Source organism: Crassostrea angulata, chromosome 8 (genome assembly GCF_025612915.1).
Source record: "Crassostrea angulata isolate pt1a10 chromosome 8, ASM2561291v2, whole genome shotgun sequence".
Classification (NCBI taxonomy): Eukaryota; Metazoa; Mollusca; class Bivalvia; order Ostreida; family Ostreidae; genus Magallana; species Magallana angulata.
This window is the reverse complement of record NC_069118.1, coordinates 56,574,310-56,596,445: the sequence shown is the minus strand read 5'-3', so window position 1 is coordinate 56,596,445 and position 22,136 is coordinate 56,574,310. Positions and strand designations below refer to the sequence as shown.

At 33.3% G+C, this 22,136-nt stretch overlaps 1 protein-coding gene across 3 annotated transcripts in view; it reads left to right on the top strand.

The window, feature by feature from the left end:
* The window catches only part of LOC128157795 (regulator of nonsense transcripts 2-like), a 40,924-nt gene that overhangs the window by 3,542 nt on the left and 15,246 nt on the right, over positions 1–22,136 (top strand). For all 3 annotated transcript variants that reach the window (XM_052820417.1, XM_052820415.1, XM_052820418.1), the window contains exons 6-23: positions 81–125; positions 471–555; positions 793–869; positions 1,336–1,416; positions 1,647–1,796; positions 6,084–6,301; positions 6,695–6,737; positions 11,772–11,903; positions 12,538–12,630; positions 13,331–13,370; positions 13,538–13,596; positions 13,863–13,955; positions 17,422–17,494; positions 18,167–18,307; positions 19,325–19,419; positions 19,799–19,884; positions 20,671–20,779; positions 21,256–21,313. In XM_052820417.1, coding sequence (XP_052676377.1) covers positions 81–125; positions 471–555; positions 793–869; positions 1,336–1,416; positions 1,647–1,796; positions 6,084–6,301; positions 6,695–6,737; positions 11,772–11,903; positions 12,538–12,630; positions 13,331–13,370; positions 13,538–13,596; positions 13,863–13,955; positions 17,422–17,494; positions 18,167–18,307; positions 19,325–19,419; positions 19,799–19,884; positions 20,671–20,779; positions 21,256–21,313 — 1,678 coding nt within the window. The remainder of the gene's footprint in view (positions 1–80; positions 126–470; positions 556–792; positions 870–1,335; positions 1,417–1,646; positions 1,797–6,083; positions 6,302–6,694; positions 6,738–11,771; positions 11,904–12,537; positions 12,631–13,330; positions 13,371–13,537; positions 13,597–13,862; positions 13,956–17,421; positions 17,495–18,166; positions 18,308–19,324; positions 19,420–19,798; positions 19,885–20,670; positions 20,780–21,255; positions 21,314–22,136) is intronic.

Below are 22,136 nucleotides of genomic sequence, written 5' to 3'. Positions count from 1 at the left end.
TAACTTCATAAAATTTGTGCAATTTAAGGTATGTTTAAATTTGAATTTTAAAAGTAGAAATATGCTCTTTATCTTGGCAGAGAAGGAAAGAAGAAGAACAGAAAAGGTTACTGGAAGAAGAAATTGTAAGTAGCATTGATAATTTATTATTACACACTGGACATGATATAGTGTAAATCAAATGCAGTTTAATTAATGTTGAGTAAGCATGAAGGTTTAGGATACATAAGATAAACTGTTCATGCTACAGTATGTGCAATTTTAAATGTCACAGTGAGAGAGGTAATGCAAATACCAGGTTCAGGGGAATGTGAATGAAACAATAACCATATATCCACAAATATTGAGTTATGGTAAACAATGATTGTAATACATCATTATAAGCATCAAATTATTTGAGTGAATATTGTAAGAGACTGTCAGAATGATCAAGACATTTAATATATAATAGCTGAATTTTATTGTCATAGAAAACTGTGAAGGATTACCAACAGGAATGTCAGGAAAGATACGACACAAGGAGAAAATTACGGGAAAGAAACCAAGAGGCTGCAGGTAGAATCATTTGGTGGTCTAAGACCCACTGAACTCTTTGTAATACAGCCTATAGTTCAACTTCTGATTGTATTAAAATTTGATAATTTCGCTTTGAGGTAATTTCGTTTTGTTTTCTGACTTGTCATAAATTATGATCACTTTCCAAACTAGATTCATACAAAATATGACATTGGATTTTTTTTTCATCTCTGATGTATTTATCTGCAATATATCAATTATGAATGAATGTTGTAGAAAATCGCCCAGACGAATCCTTCTTCAGTAGATTGGACTCTAGCCTTAAGAAGAACACGGCTTTTGTGAAAAAACTGGTATGTAGATATATAAGGAGTAAGGAATTATTTTTTTGAGTATTATGAGGTGATAATTTCGGTCGGGGCATGATCAAATCCATTAAAGCCCGAAGGGCGTGATCAAATCTATCATAACAGCCCGAAGGGCTTTATGATAGATTTGATCACGCCTCGACGGAAATTATCACCTCATAATATTCAGAGAATGATTCTTTATTACTTATATTTATATAATTTTAATCCATCGTACGATTAAATATATAAATAAGCAAACTCCGCTGGCGTTTCTATTTGGTGTCATTTGTACAATGGGTTATATAGTACAAAATCGATACGTAGTGTTACCACAGGCAAAGACACTGGAAAATGTAAATATATATAGTGTAAAACTCTGTAAAAATTAATATAATATGTCTTCATTTAAAAAAAATTTGCTAGCATGCATTATTTGTTTATTTCAAATGAGGAAATATATTTGTTGCAGAAAAATTTAACAGAATCACAGAAGGAGAGTTTGACAAAAGACTTCAATGGCTTGAACTTGAACAAGTACATAGGAGAGGCAGTGAGTATAAGAAGTGTTAAGGATTCATGATGATGATAATTCATTATAGTCGCAACAAATAACCTCAAAGAAAAAAATATTAAAAGAAAATATAAATTTCAATATTATTTTGAAGTATCAATAGACAAAATTGAATAATAAAAAAAAAATTATGCCACACTTAATTAGAGGAAAGAGATTACTTTTCATTTAAGAGGCATATTTAGGACTTTGATTTTCTTATGTCGTAGGCCGCAGCCATTACAGAGGCGAAGCTGAAGATGTCGGACATAGCCTGTGGGGTCCACATCTGTTGTCTGTTCTTCCAGCGCTACTCCGACTTCTCCAACTCTCTGATGGAAAACTGGCAGAAATACCTACTGAGCAAGAAGGATGAAAAGGTAGCCAGCTTAAGGCAGTATATTGTGCAATTAATAATTTCTATTAGTGAATGCACCAAATCAAGATGAACTCACTTAAAATTTTTGTAATAATGGATTGTCAATTTCTCGACATATTTTAAATTAGAGTTACTTGCAGTCTTGAGACTAAAACAATATATTGAGAATTGTTTGCTATACTAGAACATATTTTATTTATCTACTGTATGTATTTTGATAAAATATTAAATAGATAGAGTGTATTTCTATTTTTTTTGTAATAAAAGTTGCTAATCTCCATTACTATATTATATGAATATATTCATTTATGCTCTGTTTAACCGTTCTGGTGGCAGATGTTCAGTTTCATTACTTTCGGTAATTGATTTGACATACATGTCTTATATATAAAAGCTAAACAATTTTGGTTTTGATAACATACATGTATATAAGTTAGATAGAAAGCATTGTTTTAGTTCTCGGAGGAAAAATCGAGGAATATGTCGGGTAGACAGAGTTTTGGTAATCAAAAGAACAAGGTATCGTAAGACCCAGTTTTGGCCTGGAATGAGGGGCCACTGCATTACTTTTTCATGCCTTTGTGTTTTAAAAATTAGACTTTATTATTGTTATTAGACACATACTTCTTGTAAGTCTTTGAAGAAAAGTGTGTATACTGTAAGTATGTCAAGAGAGGGTTAAACACCATAAACCTATACAGCACACCATATTCATCAATACATAGTAATCTACATTGTGCGTAAACAAACTGTAATAAATTCACTTTAATAAATATTCTGAAGTGTAATTTTCAAGATAAAATACAGTTAATTGTAATATCTTCTGTATTGAATCTGGTTTATTATAAACTACACACATGATTGTACACTAGCTTTCAACAGAAAAACCCAAACATGGGTACTGTAACAGTCCTCTACCAATGAAGATTTCTCTAGGCTTGCTGTAAAAGTTCTAGTTTATGATTCAAGTATATGACCACAAGGGCAAGATACAAATACATGATCATTGTATGTTAACTAGTATGTAACTTTTATACAAATGTTTAAGCTTTACAATTTTCATATTGTATGTAGTTCCCTTTCAGAGTTTTTTTGTTTGTTGGCTTTTATTCTTCATCAATTTAGATTGTTATTTAAAATTCAAATGTGATGAATTTGACATTTCAGTATAAAACCTGGCCTGATATTAGGGAGTTTATATTCAAATTCTTCTTTTTTTCAAGTCCCAGTTCTTTTAACAAACATCTAATAGAAGCATTAGTTTATTATGGCTTACAGCCATCTAGTTGCCGGATAATCTTTACGGCAAAGAGTTCAGTTATCTGAACATGCGCGACAAAAAATAGTTCTATTCGAATGTTGCAAAGTTAACTGTTTGTTGTTCAAAATAAATATCTTCTAGCAAGATTATATTTTCCATATGTTATTATCACTTATGTTATTGTAACCAATATGAATTGACTTTATTTAAATAAACTCGAAATCTAACGCGAATGAATATTAAATGCAGTGTTTTCCCTAGGCCGTTTTTGCATAGAGGTATAGGCCCCTGCCATGCATCACACAGTGCCGCCATGCTTTCCGCTAAGCATACATGTATTATAAGCAAAAAATCTTTTCCCAATTATTTCAGATCCTAACAGTGATAAGTAAATGTAAATTTGTCGTTAATTCGTTCAATCTTCATAAAAACGTTTGCACCCACAGGGAGCGTCGGTAACTTCGATCGACATCGATCTCAGCAAGGGGGAAAGTGTTTAACGGTTAAAGGACTGAACTTATGATTGAGATATATTGAAACTGGGATTATAAATCGGTAATAAATGCATATATAGAGGGGCAATTACTACTTGTTTTAATATAATGTGCCTTCTTCGACACCTCCGCCATTATCGAATGTTGGGGATTTTCCAAGATCTAAAAAAAGCACAATGTTCCCTCGATGGAGTTACTTGGTTGTGCTATGATTGAACTGTTTATTTGTCGTAAAAATATTGGAAACTTGAGACCAAATGTACTCAAATAAGAAAACAATATACAGTTAAGCTTGATTGCAAGTCATATACGGAAGCGATGTCATATTACTATAACATAGAGACACTGTATAGTATGCCTCTGAAAATGACTGTGTACACATGTAATGTGAAGAGAGATTGACTGCAAAGTTATAGTGCAGTAATTAATTTTAATTAAATTTGGTGTCAAAACAAGTTTGCTGTAATTGAATAGTTCTGCCTGTTTCTTGCCCCCCCTCCCCCCTCCAAAGAGTTTATCTCTGTACAAAGGGAAAAAAATAAAACAGAAGGTGTTAGAACTGCCTTGTGAATCTATATTTCTTATAAAAGCTTGTGAAGGTCAGCCTCTTAAAAAAGTAGAAAAAACCCAGAAAAATATGAATAAATATACATTTATGAAATACAAATAAAATGGAATAATACTTGTTGGTGTAGATTTCATGAGAATTCATTAATTATAGTATATAACATGCAGTACTTTTCATCATTTGGTTATATTATTTTTACGCGCAGTGATTTCGCGCTGGCTGTGGCGCTGTAACGTCGCACCGTGCACCAACTCTCGCGCAAGTTCATAGTGCGTAAGATTACAGGGTATACTTATATTTGAGAGCATGTTGGTTTTAAGTGTTTTTTGTGTCCTATATCGTTGTATGAATTTACAGTTAATGTACTTCAGTCGTTGGATACAAGAAAGAAGCAAATTGTCTCATATTGGAGTTTGAGTCTGACATCATCATAATTATTTCATGCAGTCTATGATTTTCCTAAAAGCAATGGTGGTTTCAACCAATTGATAAAAGAGGCGTCTAGATTTCAATCCTGTCTGTTTCGGTCACTAAGGTTCGACCAATCAACAAATGGGGCATGTTGATATCGGTCCTGTTAGTTTCTATAGATCTATGAATTACATGTAGCTACAGTAAAACATGGTTATTGCGAACACGCTTATAATGAATTGACGCTTACAGCGAAGTGAATTTCATTCCCCAAGTCTCTATTTCATGTTGTAAACTTGACGGATATAACGAATTACGCTTATAACGAAGTTAACTTACCCGTCCCTGGGACTTCGTTATAAGCGTGTTTTACTGTAGTTACTTTCTATAGAGCTATAAATAAACTAAAGTTTCCGTAAGAAATAGAGGGAATCATACTCGATCCATGTAAATATAGTCATATCAAACCCGTAAGCCATTATGGCCCTTCAGGCCTTTGATTTTTTTTATAATATATAAACCAACTTTTCAGGTAGTTTATTTTTTTAATAATATATAAACCAACTTTTGGGTTTTTAAGGCGTCGAGCTAATGCTCGAGAGCCTTCTAGCGATCGTCTGGATTGGCAATCGTCCAAATTCATGCACTGCACCGCCTTTAAAATGCGCATAAGAAATAAGTTCCTCAAAGTATTAAACGTATTCCATTTATGAAACTAAATTGTGTACAAAAAAAACAACTTTGCCTACCTGGTTATTGACAACTCATTGCATAAGTATAAATTTGCTTAATCAAGAAATGGCGGATGAATACAATCAGGTGTAAAAATTCACTAAATATTATTTTAGTTTATCGCTTACATTTTAATTGGAGAGCGTGCCCGATAGAAATAAAATTTGCGATGTAAATTTATTTGTTATCGGGCATGGTCTCCAAAATAATTGTAAGCGATAAACTTATCTAGAGATTTTGTTGCAATTAATAAACACAATAATGCAGTTGGTCTGGTCGAGCATTTTAGATAGCACGTGTTGTGGATTTGTTTGTAAACAACCGTACCATAGGGAATCTTGTTTCAAATGGGAATTGAAATAAATAAAAGTTTGTTTTGTTATTATAATAGGAACATACTGTTAATGTATTCAAATCATGAACTTGTGAAAATTGTTTTAAAAAAAATAATTTATTTTTGAACTTTGAAATTTCTTCGAATTTTGTAATCATAATGAGTTATTGAATTGTAAAAGCACCAATACCTATTTTATAAGAAAATAAACTTATTTCTGTTTTTAAAGCAGCACAAAACATAATTCTTATACATCTCTATTCTATGTCTAAAATTATTTGAAATACGAAGTCACTATTAAATTAACAGAAATTCAAGTTATTGATATCATTCTATATAAAAGAAAATGTCTGTTCGACGCCTTTGTGGCCGTTCCGGCCTTTGATTTAATTTTTTAAATAATATATAAACCAAGTTTTGAGTTAGTTAGTCTGTATTTAATGTTAAGGTGTGACTTTGGGGTTAACATTGCATACTTTGTGGAACAGATAACCAACCCCAGCAAGTACAGGGTGGACTTGCGCTTCTTCGCCGAGTTGCTGTCGGTGGGGCTGTTTAACCTGGGTAAGGGACTAAACGTCCTGGCTGGTCAGCTCAGCTTCCTGACCCTGGGGGACAAGGAAGAACACAACAACCTGACCATACTGACCAGCTTCTGTAAGCACTGCGGGGACGACTACGCTGGCCTGCTGCCCAGGAAAATCAGGTAACTATCAGTCATTCCTTATGAATGTTCATAGGGAAATCAGATACTGTTTACATGTACATATAAATCCTACCCTATTGAGTGTTATGTAGGAATCTTCTGGCATAGATCAATCCTTTCTTTCTCAGAATAAAACATAGAAAAATCCAAATACTTTAGTAAATGCAACATAGAGAAATCCTGGTATAGAGATATCATTCCTAGCCTTACTGAATGTAACAGTTAATCCGAGAGGAGATCTATCATGTTTGTACAGAGAGATCCTGGTATAGAGATATCATTCCTAGCCTTACTGAATGTAACAGTTAATCCAAGAGGAGATGTATCATGTTTGTACAGAGATGTAGTATTGAATGTTTGTAATCTCAATTGTTTCATGTTGTACACCTGTAGGTTGTTGGCTGAGAAACATGGAGTAGTAATCCCACGTAGCACAGTGAGTAATTGTACATGATTATATCTTAATTACCTGTAGAAAAATTGGATGTACATGTATAATCATACCCCCCCCCCCCCCCCCCCAAACAAAGTTTGGGGGGGGGAGGGGGGGTATATAGGAATAACCTTGTTCGTCCGTCTGTCCGTCCGTCTGCCCAGAATTTGTGTCTGGTCCATATTTTTCTTATGGAGAAATATTGGAAGTTCTTAATTCACATAAAGATTGCTCATAATCTGAGGTGTGTTATGACCTTGACCCAAGGTCATTTGAGGAAGTTCAAGGTCATTGTTTAAAAAATGCTTAATTCCTGTCTGTGTCATGTCTTGTATTAATGGAAATAATCAGAAGCTAAAAGAGCTAGAGCCACGAAGCATCAAAATGTGCCTTAAAATTTTCACAAAACTCAAGTTTGAAACAATACAAATTGTAATTACTTATAATGTAGGGCACAATATTCTGCTTCTATGCATATGAATTTTTTTCACTTCGGCCCCACCGTTTAGCACATGCGCATCATCAAACATACTATGATCGTTAAAAATAGCTGAAAATTGTAGATTTTACTGCAGTATTTCCCAAATTTGAATGTGGCCACACTTGAGTACCTCTTTGAAACTTTTAAAACTGAGAGATATTGCATAAATGCTTCCGCCTGCAAAATTTCGTAGAGGTACTCAAGTGTGGCCAATGTGTATTTTACAATTTTTGAAAATTTTAATAACAGAAAATAACACTGACCACTCTATTTTAGGGTAATTATTTGCTTCCTTTGTATTGAAATAGCAGAATTAAATTAATGATGATAAAGAATTATTTGTGATTATTTACAAAATCATCATTTTATTAAATATTTGAGGAAGAGATGCAGATAATCTGAACTTTAACATGTTTTATCAAGTAATTTTATACTGTGTATTCATGCTTACATTGTGCATCATCAATGACGTCATAGTTTGACGTTTGCGACGTCAGTTGAATCTGTACATGGAATCTTGAGTTCTTTCAGTATTTTGCCAATAGAATTGACCAGTAAAGTATGCATTTTAAAAGCATTATTTCTATGTACCACGGTATTATTCAATTGCAGTAGAATATGAGATACATGAACATTGCTATAAACAGAAAAAAAATTAATTGGCAAAGTTAACTTTGTACGTACGTAAGTAAATATATATACCTGTACCTTTATGTAGAATAAGCGATAGCATGTATACGTAGCTAGTTGTGGGTTTTTTGTCAAACGGTGAAATGCATTAAACGAAAGGAAAGATGCAAGGGATTTTTTCACACAAGTACGTGTTCCTGAATACCGCGGGAGAAAGACAGTCGACATCACATGAAAACATGTACATATATGATAAACTTAATTTATTCCGTCAAAAAACTTGATTATTTAATTCCTAAGTACAGCTGTAATTGAATATTAAGCCAATCGTCCCTTGCATAAAAAATTTTTGCAAATGCATACGTCTTTTCTTTATCAGCCACCTGTTGATCAGTGTTGATTTGTCGCGTGGTCGATGTATTTCCGGTGAACCGTTACATGCAGTTACACTCCTTTCTTAAAAGATCGATTGTGTCCATTTCGATGAAGACGGCTTTTGGTATACACAGCTTAGAATACAGTATCAGCATGTGCTTTATATAGAAGTCTAATCCTAATTGCGATGTCTTTGTTGATAATTTGTCCAATAAAATAAAAATTCACCCTAAATATGTGTACATCGGTGACTTACTTTTGCCTATAAAATTCTCGATTGAAATCATCTTTGATTATTTAATGCGTATTAAATCTAATTAAAGTTTTTCTTGTATGGAAATAGAAAAAAATCAGATTGCCGGGCCCTTTCTTTAAAAAAAAAACAACGATGAGTACAGAGAGATTTAAAACAGTATTTGTTTCCATTCAACCCCCCCCCCCCCCCTTTCCTACCCTCTGAAAAAATCGATTTACGGCCGAGTTCACTACAAATCTATAGATATGACAACACAAATTCTACAGGCTTGCTATGAACTCGACTTTTCAAGACAATTTTACAACATTATTTATGTGCTACTGCTTGATGTTTTAAATAAAAATGTTCATTTTAACCTATCTTCGCTCCGAAATAGTAAACCCACATTCTCTCTCTCTCTCTCTCTCTCTCTCTCTCTCTCTCTCTCTCTCTCCTCTCTCTCCTCTCTCTCTCCTCTCTCTCTCTCTCTCTCTCTCTCTCTCTCTCTCTCTCTCTCTCTCTCTGAAATATGATCTTAATTCTCAAGACATTTACGGATAGCTTATCACTTGCAACAATTCTCAAAGGACATGCATATCACTAGAAAAAATGAAATGGAAATGAATAGACATTATGGCATTTATAAGGAATAATTAACTCATAAGAATATTTTTAAAGAAATCAATATTCTTTTTTCATTTAATTAATAAAAATTAAAACACTGCTGTAATGTCATTCCTTTGTTCCAGCAGTCAAAAATTTTACTTGTGACAGTCCGATATATTAGAGAGCTTCTTGATATCAGATCATTATCAGTGGTTACAACACTGTTATTCTTTAAAATCAGGCTGTCTAAAGAATCAACAATGATATTCTAGGCTATATATGCCTCAAACACTTCTGTACGAAAAAATATCACTGTTCTTGGCCCTATAACGGGCCGCGAAACTGTTTTATATTATTTCATACAGAACTGCTTTCGGCATACTAGTACATCCATTACATAAACAGAGTCGCTAAAAGGTTTTATTTTTCACTTGAACAGTTCGTGAACGGTGAGCGCACAGTGATTGTGCTCTAAACGAACGGCGAGTGCACGCTGAGCCGAATTTGGATAGCGCTTATGAACGGTGAACTGAGAGCGAACGCAGAGCGCAAAGTGAACGTTGAACGATATATGTACTCTATGTGAACGCAAGATGAACGATTTATTCGGAGTGCCCCGGGCGGTATTGTTACATTGTGTTTCGTTGGTAATCAGGAAATAATAACAATAAACTACATGTCTGTATTGTTATAAGCCTAAATATAATATTATCTGACTAAATAATAAGTGAACACTGAACGAACGCAGTGAGCGCATGCAAGGCGAAATCTTTGTGAACGCACGGTGGGCGATTTGTGCACGATGAGCGGGAACGGAGCGGAGCGGAGAGCGCACATGAACGCACGGTGAGCCCACGGGAAACTTGGAAAATTAAACATTTCAAAGAACTGAACCCTAGCATCTAACTGCTGTAAAGCGCCAGGATTGGGTGAAAATATCGAAGCCTTGAAACAAGTAAAATAATCATGTAGAATAATGTACACAGACTGTTACAGTAATGCATCAAAATTCGAGATTACATATATCTCTATTAAATTAAATTACCGTATCTCTGACATATTTATATATTTATTTTTAATAATTTGTGATTACATTGGTAGAATTCAATGATTAATCCTCAGTTATACATTGCGCATCATCAGCATTACTTCATGCAGTTTCAAATTGCACAAAAAAGAACTTTTAAGACACTGACATATATAAATGTATCGCCGTTATATTGACCTTCAGCACTGGTCCCTGTAATATGTTTTAAACTATATTGTAAATAAGCTTTTCATGCTATTTTCATCAATAAATTTATTTTCATAAATTTATTATTATGTCTACATGATAATTTTATTTATGTTTTTTCGTTTATTTTATTAGATTCAAGTCATACGTAGTTTTATCATTTCATGACGTTACTTAACAAAAATGACGTCTGTTCTACATTTTTCATCAAAGCAATGCCATATTGTAAACTCCATTTATAAAAAAGTATGATAGATATCGAAAAAAGAAAAACAGTTACGAAAAGCTAAGATTCTACCCTATATTTTACCAAAATTTGATAATTTTTAATGATAGGGCAATTTTTGATGCTTCGTGGCTCTAGCTCTTTGACACAAAGCTTGCTTGTATCGGGCCACATAAAATTATATTTTAGATTATCATCCCTGTCTCTCAGAAAATGGCCTGCCCTGATGTATTTTTGGTTTTTTTTTTGGAAAAAAAAAATGTGTGGGAAAAAAAATTCGAAAAAAAAATTGGGCTCAGTATACCAATAATTCAAAATGTATATATTAAATGGCTGCTTGACATGTGGATTTTCCTTTGATTCGAGTCATGTTTGTTAACATAAGGATGCAAATGTCCTCATGCATTAACAGTTAACTTGAAATAAAATGGAATTTAAAAAATAGAAATTGGTTTGTGTACTAATATTAGCATTAACAGTTTTAAAAAATAGAGCAGTTGTTATTTACAGAAAATGGACGGTGAAATAGATTCATCCAATATTTTCTATAATTATAAAAAAAAAACAGGAGTTATGATTTTTTCTTAGCGGGGGGCATCAATTGTGAGCTTGATCTCAGTACCTCTAGTTATTTTCAAACAGAATGGATTGTCTAGGCCCAAGATTAACATAGACCGTAATGGCATCCCTTGATGCTGAATTTGATTGTTTTTAACATAAAGCTTAAAATAAACAATGAAGTGAAGTGTAAAATTGGATGTAAAACTTGAAACATTGAATTATGTTAAGACATGTGTAATGTGTAAACAATTTAAAGTGAAGTTTAAAATTTGATGTAAAACCTGAAACATGTTATTATGTTATTATACTTTCATGTTAAATACTGAAATCTGATTGGTTTAGACGCAGTTGATAATCCGTTCTATTACCCTCAGCGTTAGCAACACTTAGCAACGGGCAACACAACGAATTGTTACATGCGCTTAAATTATGCGTGTACGGTTCGCCATAAAATTTGCCTCATTTCTATAAAAAAGCAGTAAAAAATTCTCTTAAATTTAGACATTCAGTATAATAAAATAAATAGTGCCTTTTTGGGAGGGTAACAGTTGAAATTGACACCCCGAGGAAACCATTGTCATCGACGTGAAGCGGCGGTTGACAATGGTTTTCGAGGGGTGTCAATTTCAACTGTTACTCTCCCAAACAGGCACTATTTATATAATGTTAATACTTGTAATGTTTTGTAGCTGCTGCCGCCGGAGAGACAGAAGGGGTGCCGTAACTTACTGGGGGAATACTACCAGTCCCTGTGTAAACACCTACTGATGGACCACAAGGAGCTCAAAAACATGGAGAGACAGAACAGACGCATCCTACAGGTAGGCCTGTTAGGTCTGTGTATAACATGGTGGATAGGAAATTAGACTGTTTGGAAAGAACTAGTCGGCAGACTTTGTGTTTCAATATATTAAAGAGAATGTGGTTAATTGAAAAATTCCAGAAATAATCATTGAGTCTAACGTATGATGGTAGCAGTTTTCAAAAAAAAAAATTTGAAGAATTAAGAGATGACCCACAGCACATTTATACACATAAAACAGCCATTTCTTACTAGCTAGTTATTTTCAGTAATAAACATCGTTCTTGTTGACCTGAAAATCAGGGTCAGAGGTCAAATTCAAAACATAACTGTTACAGTAACAGAGTGGTTTCTTTTAAGTGAAGCCAGAGTGGTTTCTTTTAAGTGAAGCAGTGTATTGAATATGACATTAAACATTCTATTGGTTTCTTTTAAGCATGTTAAGTGAAGCAGTGTATTGAATATGACATTAAACATTCTGTTGGTTTCTTTTAAGCATGTTAAGTGAAGCAGTGTATTGAATATGACATTAAACATTCTATTTGTTTCTTTTAAGTGAAGCAATGTATTGAATATGACATTATACATTCTATTTGTTTCTTTTAAGTGAAGCAATGTATTGAATATGACATTGAACATTCTATTTGTTTCAGACCAAAGGAGAGCTAAGCGCAGAAAGGAAAGAAACCTTTGACACACTGTTACAGACGTACCAGAAGCTTCTGGCCAACACCGCAGTCTTTGCCGTGAGTGATCACACAACTAGCTTCCTTAGATACTGTGGACTCATTGATAACCTTGAAGGCTCAATTTTTGTAGATTTCATTAGTACTTCTTACCCGTGAAATGATATTTCCGTGAAGTACAAGGTCTTTAGTCAGTATGCAAAGAAGCAAATCCACATAATTTACATCCCAACAGCCTGTAGAAAATTTACAAGCTATGAATAATGGCCCTTACAAATGTAAATGATTCCACGGCACATGGACATTAAAAAACTGCAGATGACCATTGTATAATTTGTAGAAAAAGGGTAACTGTTACTTTCATGTACTTGACACTCTTTGCAATTGTAGTCTACATTCCACTTTTTATAAAATTCCAATTTGTTATAAAAAAGCACTACAATCATTCGAAAGTTCAAGGGGGGTGGGGGTTACTTCCAGAATTATTAAGTTTAAGCTGTCAATATAGAACTGAATTTGTGTGTAGATTCCTGAATGACTGTATACTATAATTGTTATTACATTTGGCTGTGTATTTAGCATTTTTTGGCAAAATGCAGTTCTGCTAAATCAAGTACACGTATTTCATTAAATATCAAATATATAAATTACTAAAATTAAGTAGATAAAAGGGTACATATAAAAATGTCCTAAATCAAATACACACTAAACTACATGCTAAATATAATATGTTAACAATATGTCTGGTTTATCTTTGTAGGACCTGTTGGATGAAGATTTGCCCGAGTTACCCGAGGATGGTACGATATAGAGGCTCAATTTGTTATTCACTAACCTAAAACAACTGATATAGAGGCTCAATTTGTTATTTACCAACCTAAAACAACTGATTTATACCTGAAATTTCACTATTATAGCAGAGCCACATAACTTTACATTGTTGACAATTTCTTGTTTTTTGATTCAGAAATCAAGCGAGATGACGACACAGGTTTTGACATTTTCAACCCCGAGACAAGTGCTGAGGTACTAAGTTGTCCTTAGTAGAAAGATAAAACGATTACTTGATTCTTATCGTAATTCACTACCTAAATGGCTGTATCATTTACTACCTTATTCCATACAATGTGATATATCAAGGTCACAATATGACTTGCATTAATTGTTTATCCATGAATTGTATCTATCTGCTTGTTGTTACACTTGAGCAAATAAAACCTGTGCCATCCAATTCTATAAATAACTGTTATGGTCAGATCTATGAACTGCATATAAATGCTTTATGGTTGTAGTTCCAGTACACAGGGGACAGTACTCTGTTTGAAGACGAAGATGCCAGGTCCTTCTACGAGACTCTACCTGATCTCAAGGCGTTCATCCCCGGGGTAAGGGAGTGTGTAGAACTATACCGTATCACACATTGTAATTGTAGCTGTGTGGCTATTGTCAGGAATCAGAAGTGTACAGCAGTCAATGATGATCTATGTATAACTGTGTGTCAGAGAGATTGGCAAAACAGGTGGGCGCCTGTAAAGTGCGAAACGAAATCGAAACGAAACGAAACCAATTGAAACGAAACCAAACGAAACGAAACCAAAAATCGAAACGAAACGGAATTTAAACAAAACTAATATCAATTTTGACTACTTAAAAGTGAAAATAAATTCATTGAAATAAATGTTTAAACCATAAAATATATAACTACCTGTATGTTTCAGATTGCCGCTGTAAATTTTTAGGCCGATTATCCAAAATTTGCAAAAATTATATAATTATGTAAGTAAGTGAAGTACATTCCTAATACCTTTTAATATTTCTAATTTGTTTCATTCAATGATATTCAGACAAAAAAAAAAAAAAAAAAGAGAGAGAGAGAGAGAGAGAAAGAGAGAGATTAAGGCCTTAAAACTTATCAGCGACATCACATAGCTAAGTATATACGCAAGTTTGAAAGAAAGAGATAGAGATATGATGATGATGATGATGATGATGGTGATACTGAAGGGGACATTCTAACAACAATTTTCTTTCTATCGATTTGAATGATTGTAAAAATGTAACGATCGAATACAATGTGATTTAGAGCATACTGGTTGGTTACCAGTTTCTAACATATAATAAGAATTGTTTTAATATGTATAGCAAGAATTTGGACGTGTAATTTGACAAAATTAATTTGCAATATAAAGATGATTATACTGTAAAAGTATATATAAAAACTGTCTTTAGTCCTTTGGCTGTGTATTCTATTTTGCGTTTTTGGCGGAAAACAGCGTCCACAATATCAAGTACATTGCCAAATGTAAAATATATATAAGTCGATAAAATGGTAAATTCAGAAATGCGGTAAATCAAATCCATGCTAACTTGTTAAAAAATTATATTCTGCCAAATATTGTACACCCTAAATATAGTGCGTTTACAGTATTTACGGAGACATTCCAACTACACGTTTTTAAGGCGTCAAGCTAATGCTCGGCAGCCTTCTAGCGATCATCTGGATTGGCAATCATCCAAAAATTCATGCACTGCACCGCCTTTTTAATGCGCATAAGAAATAAGTTCCTTGAAGTATTAAACGTATTACAAGATTTGTATTCCTTTTATTCAACTAAATTGTGTACCAAATAACCAACTTTGTCTCCCTGGTTATTGACAACTCATTACATTAGTATAAATTTGCTTAATCAAGAAATGGCGGATGAATACAATAACTAAGGTGCAATGTAAACATTCACTAAAATATTATTTAAGTTTATCGCTTACATTTTGATTGGAGACTGTGCCCGATAGAAATAAAATTTGATATGTAAATGTATTTGTTATCGGGCATGGTCTCCAAAATAATTGTAAGCGATAAACTTATCTAGAGATTTTGTTGCAATTAATAAACACAATAATGCAGTTGGTTTGGTCGAGCATTTTAGATAGCACGTGTTGTGGATTTGTTTGTAAACAACCATAGCATAGGTAATCTTGTTTCAAATGGGAATTGAAATAAATAAAAGTATGTTTTATTATTATAATTAGAGACACACTGTTCATGTATTCAAATTATGAGCCTGTGAAATGTGCAAAGACTTTTTAAAGCAGAAAGAAAATAATAATTTTTTTTTAACTTTGAAATTTCTTCGATTTTTGTAACCATGATGAGGTATTGTATTATAAACTCATCACTACCTATTTTATAACGAAATATACTGATTATTGTTTTTGAAACAGCACAAAACGTAATTCATTTCCTTTTTTATTCTAATATTATTTGATAAACGACTATATATATTAGTACACAAATTCAAATTATTGATATCATTCTATACAAAAGAAAATGTCAGCTCGACGCCTTTGTGGCCGTTCCGGCCTTTGATTTTTTATATTGATATGAAATATTGTAAAAATGAATCAAATACAATGTGCGTGCGTGTGAAAGGGAGAGAAAGAGAGGATTGTGTTTGATTTAAGGTAATACACAGGTAAAAAACCTCTTTATATTGCACGTTAATTTTGTCAAATTACGACATCCAAATTCTTGCTATACATACCACATATTAAAACAATTCTTATTATATGTTAGAAACTGGTAACCTACCAGTATGCTCTAAATCACAGTGTATTCGATCGTTTCATTTTTACAATCATTCAAATCGATAGAAAGAAAATTGTTGTTAGAATGTCCCCTTCAGTATCATCATCATCATCATCATATCTCTCTCTTTCTTTCTTTCTCTTTCTCTCCCAAACTTGCGTGTATACTTTGCTATGTGTTGTCGCTGATAAGTTTTAAGGCATCTCTCTCTCTCTCTCTCTCTTTTTTTTTTTAACTGTCTGAATATCATTGAATGACACAAATTAGAAATATTAAAAGGTATTAGGAATGTACATCACTTACTTACATAATTATGTAATTTTTGCAAATTTTGGATAATCGGCTTAGAAATTTACAGCGGCAATCTGAAACATACAGGTAGTTATATTTTATGGTTTAAAAATTCATTTCAATGAATTTATTTTCACTTTTATGTAGTCAAAATTGATATTAGTTTTGTTTAAATTCTGTTTCGTTTCGTTTCGATTTTTGGTTTCGTTTTGTTTGGTTTGGTTTGGTTTGGTTTCGGTTGGTTTTGTTTCGTTCGATTTCGTTTCGTTTCGTTTCGTTTCGATTTCATTTCGCACTTTACAGGCGCCCAAAACAGGTTAATGTCAATGCATTTACCTATCCTGTATTTTCAACTATTGAATTGCTGTGCATTTTGTGAATTTCTGTGTAATCTGTGACAATTGTTTACTAGGCCATCATTGTTTCTTGTCTTCTGTGTGGCAATTGTTGTGTGGTTTTACTATCTGGTAATTATTGTGCGGTTGTCCGTTTGGTGATTGATTTGTGGTTTCCCTATCTGGTAATTATTGCGTGGTTTTCTGTGTGGTGATTATTGCATAGTTTTTCAATTTGGTAATTATTGCTCGGTTTTTCTATATGGTGATTATTGCGTGGTTTTTCTGTTTGGTAATTACTGTGCGGTTTTCTGTGTGGTGATTATTGCATAGTTTTTCTATTTGGTAATTATTGCATGGTTTTTCTGTGTGGTGATTATTGCGTGGTTTTTCTATTTGGTAATTATTGCGTGGTTTTCTGTGTGGTGATATTGCATGGTTTTTCTATTTGGTAATTATTTCGTGGTTTTTCTGTGTGGTGATTATTGCGTGGTTTTTCTATTTGGTAATTATTTCGTGGTTTTTCTGTTTGGTGATTATTGCTTGGTTTTTCTATTTGGTAATTATTGCATGGTTTATCTATTTGGTAATTATTTCGTGGTTTTTCTGTGTGGTGATTATTGCGTGGTTTTTCTGTAGATATGCTACAAGGACAGTGAACAGTCAGGAACCAAGGACGGCAGTAAGGATGACATCACCTCACTAGATGAAGGTAACAACAGATTGCATCTACCTACTCAGTACATAGATCAGGTGGAGAGGGCTGCACAAGTTATACAACTCTTGTCCAATCTCATTCTAATTTATTACAATTAAATATTAAAATAGGTCAAACCAAACTTGGACCTGATATAGAGGATATATTTGACAATGTCCAATTAATAGATAGAACTCATCTAGAAAGCTAAGAGAAGCTATGAATGATCATTGATATGAAATTATAGAACTCATCTAGAAAGCTAAGAGAAGCTATGAATGATCATTAAATATGAAATTATAGAACTCATCTAGAAAGCTAAGAGAAGCTATGAATGATCATTAATATGGAATTATAGAACTCATCTAGAATGCTAAGAGAAGCAATGAATGATCATTAATATGAAATTATATATTTGGTGATAAGATTCTTTAGGACTATTATTTTTTGGCCTGAAATGCATACATTTTCAGGATGTGAGAGCAATTTGCTTATAAATTAAAGTCTGACATAGTCTAGTAAACAAATCTCATATATAAAACCATTGTTATTTTATTATTTGATATTGATGTGTTACAGGCAACACTAACTGTGAAACATGATATTTCCAACTGTGTAATTTTATGAATTTTGAGCAATGTTTTGTGTATGAATTTTACAGACTGGGTGTATATTTATTTGTGTTAGATATGGAGAGCCTACAGATAGAGGATGTGGAGAGAGAGATGGAGACGGAGAAACAGATTGCTGAAGTTGAGAGTAAAGAGGCGGAGCAGCAGGAACAGGAAGAGGTACTGGAGGATTATGGGATGCTTCCAGACGCAGATGGTGAGTCTACAGTCGCTGAAGTTCCAGCACCCCTCCCTGATTTCTTTATGTTTCTTTAAAGCAATTAAAAACCGGACCTTTCAGACTAGAAAATTATCCAATCACCCAACCGTGCACATACATGTACATGTAGGTACAGTGTGTAACGTGTGTTAAAAACTCCATCAACATATGCATATTAAGGAATTGGAAGTTAAATTCTTTGACTTGTGTTGTTAGTTATTATTATGTGGGCAGATTTAAGACTAATCAGTTATTTATCTGTTACCTTCAAATGCATTTAGTTTCAAATCGACAACATCTACTTATGAATTAAGGTACGCTAGTTCTTGTGCACATGTGGATTGGGTTGGTGAACACTTTCTTTACTCTTCCATTGGCCATTGTTCCCATTGGCTACTACTGTGGAATCATTCTAATTCGTGTGGGCCAATTTTCGTGGATTGTTACTTTTTTGCTCATTCGTGGGGGTGTAATTTCGTGGATGAATCAATTACTGTTTCATAACTCTTTCTAAAATTGCATTCGTTGAGGATTAAAATTCATGGGGGAGGGCTACCCACGAATACCGCGAAAATTGAGCCACCACAAATTCTAATGATTCCATAGTATTATCGAATCAGATCATTTCTATTATTATAAAACCCGGTAACTTTTGATATTGTTTCACTGTGGGTCCGGCGATTTTGTACACCAACACAGATATTTTTCATGACATTAACAGGTACTTTAAAACCAAGAAGTAAGTAGCTGAAGAAGTTGTTTTGATTTATATTTTATGTTTATTGTTACTTTTACATGTATTTCATAATATTTCAGAGTTTAAACTGTTTACTGCATTTGTCATTAAAAAGGTTCGGCATTTGAACTTCTCAATTTAAAACATGGTACAGCAGATAGCAACATATTAAGGATTATATGATTTTGATCTTTTATGATCTGTTCTATTAATAACATTATTAAATTGGCATTGAATTTTTTTTGAAATTGAAATATACATGTATTTCTGTTGAGCAGAAGAGGATACTGACACAGGGAGTCTAATGAAGATGCAGTATGAAGCTTACATCCAGACATTACCTAACAGTGTCAACAAGGACCTCATTGACAAGGTAGGATTAGATCCACGGATTTAATAAGGACCTAAGTAACAGGGATACTTCCAGACAATGTCAGCTGAGACCTCATTGACAACTGTTTATAAAATAAGACTTTAAGCTGGTACACAAGACCTCAATCACAAGTTACAGCATAGGATCTCATTGGCAAAGCATGTGTATGTTCAGCAGTCAAACTAATGCATAATTACAGAAAGAACTTTTCACAGGTACTTTTGGTTATTTTATAGAATATCACACTGTTGTTTTGATCTCGGACCTGGTATTGGCCTGAGTGGTTGGTACCTGCCCAAATATGAATTTACACTATATGTGTTATAATGAACTTTGTTTTATTGAAATCTCTTGATAGCATCTCACTGTGTATTTGCAGGCTGCGGTCGAGTTTTGTATGAACTTCAACACTAAGAGTAACAGGAAAAAGTTGGTGAGGGCACTGTTCACGGTCCATCGCACCAGGTCAGTCACAAGATAACAGCCAGTCAATTTGTCCCTCTTAGGATGCTTAAAGGGGCATGGTCACAATTTTGGTCAAATTCTATTTTTCTTTATTTTATGATGTACAATGCTTTGGGAATGCATTTCCAATGACCAAATGAAATTGGAGTCAGTAGTGAAGTTATAAGGAAGATACAGGACTCATAATTCTTTGTCATGTAAACAAGGCTCGTGCCCTGCTTTTGTTTACATTAGTTCAATATACCGGTAAAAGTTCTTTATCAAGATGATTTTCCCATCTTCTTATTCAATTCAAGCATGAATAAACAGATCTTAACGTTTACCACATTCATTTTCGGTCTAAAACTGACATTTTCACTTCAATGTTCAAAATGTAAACAAACGCTTTGTTTACATAGTAAAGAATTGTAAGCTCTGTAAATCGCTTTTAACTCAACGAATGACACTTAAATTTTGGTTGCCTATTAAAAATGCCTCGTATTGTAAACATTAAAATCGGGAAAATAATTTTTGATGAAAATCATGACCATGCCCCTTTAAGATTTATCATATCTCTTATTTGGCTTGTGTAATAATGATTCTGAAAAAATCTTTTATGAAAAAATTTTAGTAATTAATGGAAGATGGGATTAGTCAACCTTGAATGTTTTAATTGTGTACAGTAACCTAGGTGTGATTTGCTGCCATTTCCTTTCTGGTGCATCCCCAGCCAATAAATAAATTGGTTCTGTTGTATAACATGTAGCATTCTATACTGATTTAACTGTGTGACTATTTGTAATACAGGTATGACCTGCTGCCATTCTACTCACGCTTTGTGGCCACCCTGTATCCCTGTATGCCAGACGTGGCCAGTGATCTGGTGCAGCTCCTTAAAGGAGACTTCAGATGGCATGTAAGTCATACACAGAGATAAATTCATACCGACATTGTATGTGTGTGTGATAGTCGTACACAGGGACAGATTCATACTGACATTGTATGTGTGTGATTGTCATACACAGAGACAGATTCATACCAACATTGTATATGTGTGTGATAGTCCTACACAGGGACAGATTCATACCGACATTGTATGTGTCTAGAGTCTGACATAGAGGGTCATGCACAACACAGGTTCATATCAATGTAATATGTGGTTAAAACACATCAGTAGGCTGGTAAGTTATACATACATGTACCACACCATTTATACCAACATAGCATCTGGTTAAATTGTACAATATTCAATGGATTATATTTATATTATTATTTAGTTTTCTTTTGTTTTAACAGTTGTCAAACAGTATGTATTTTTATCCTAAGGCCTATTTTTTTTATTTATTTATTACATGTTCATAGTCCTATGTTCTCTGGGTTTTTATTCCAAAGGTACGCAAGAAGGATCAAATCAACATTGAGTCCAAGTTAAAAACAGTGAGATTCATAGGTAAGTTTCTCCATTTTGTCAAAGATGGAGTATTGAAGGTCTGGAAATATTTTTACGACAAATGATTGTTAACTCAGAGACTAAAGGGCAATAGCAAAAATGTGCATCAAATTGCGTGTGAAAAGTCCATTCATTGTAATCTTTTTATTTCTTTCTCCTCACCCTAAATTTTTAGGCAAGTTTTAATTTGAGATATCTGGACAAATCACTTAAAAAATATAATTTATCACTTAACAGCCCAAACGGGTATAAACTCCCTAGAATACAACTCGCAAATAATTGCGAGTACCAAAAATATAAATTCGCAATTTCACCAGGGATCTTTCAATTTTAGAATGACAGCTTCTTTTATTTTTTTAGAATATAGAATATAAATGCATGTAACTCTTATTATTTCTTAAATGCACAAATTACAGTTTCAGACTAACTATATATTATAATTGAATTATTTAATATTATATAATCATTATTATTATATGAATATTATATTGAATCAAAGGCATGTTTTCAACACTCTGCATTTTGGTTCATTTAAAAAAATTTTAATGGATCTAAACTAAATAGAGAAAGACTAAAACTGGATATGCATCGGACATTTTTTGTTACGAGTAAAGTTACGATGAAAAATCAACTCACAAGATTTTGACTTACCATTTGGATATTCCAACTCGCATTTTGCAAGTTGTATATAGCGAGTTTCAAACCCTGCTTAAAATCAATGCTTAGTTACATGTACTGTATTGTGTTGGAAAAAGGCTTACCATCCACATGTACATCATCAAAGTAAGCAAGTTTCTTAGCAAGTAAAATGATTCATTTACTG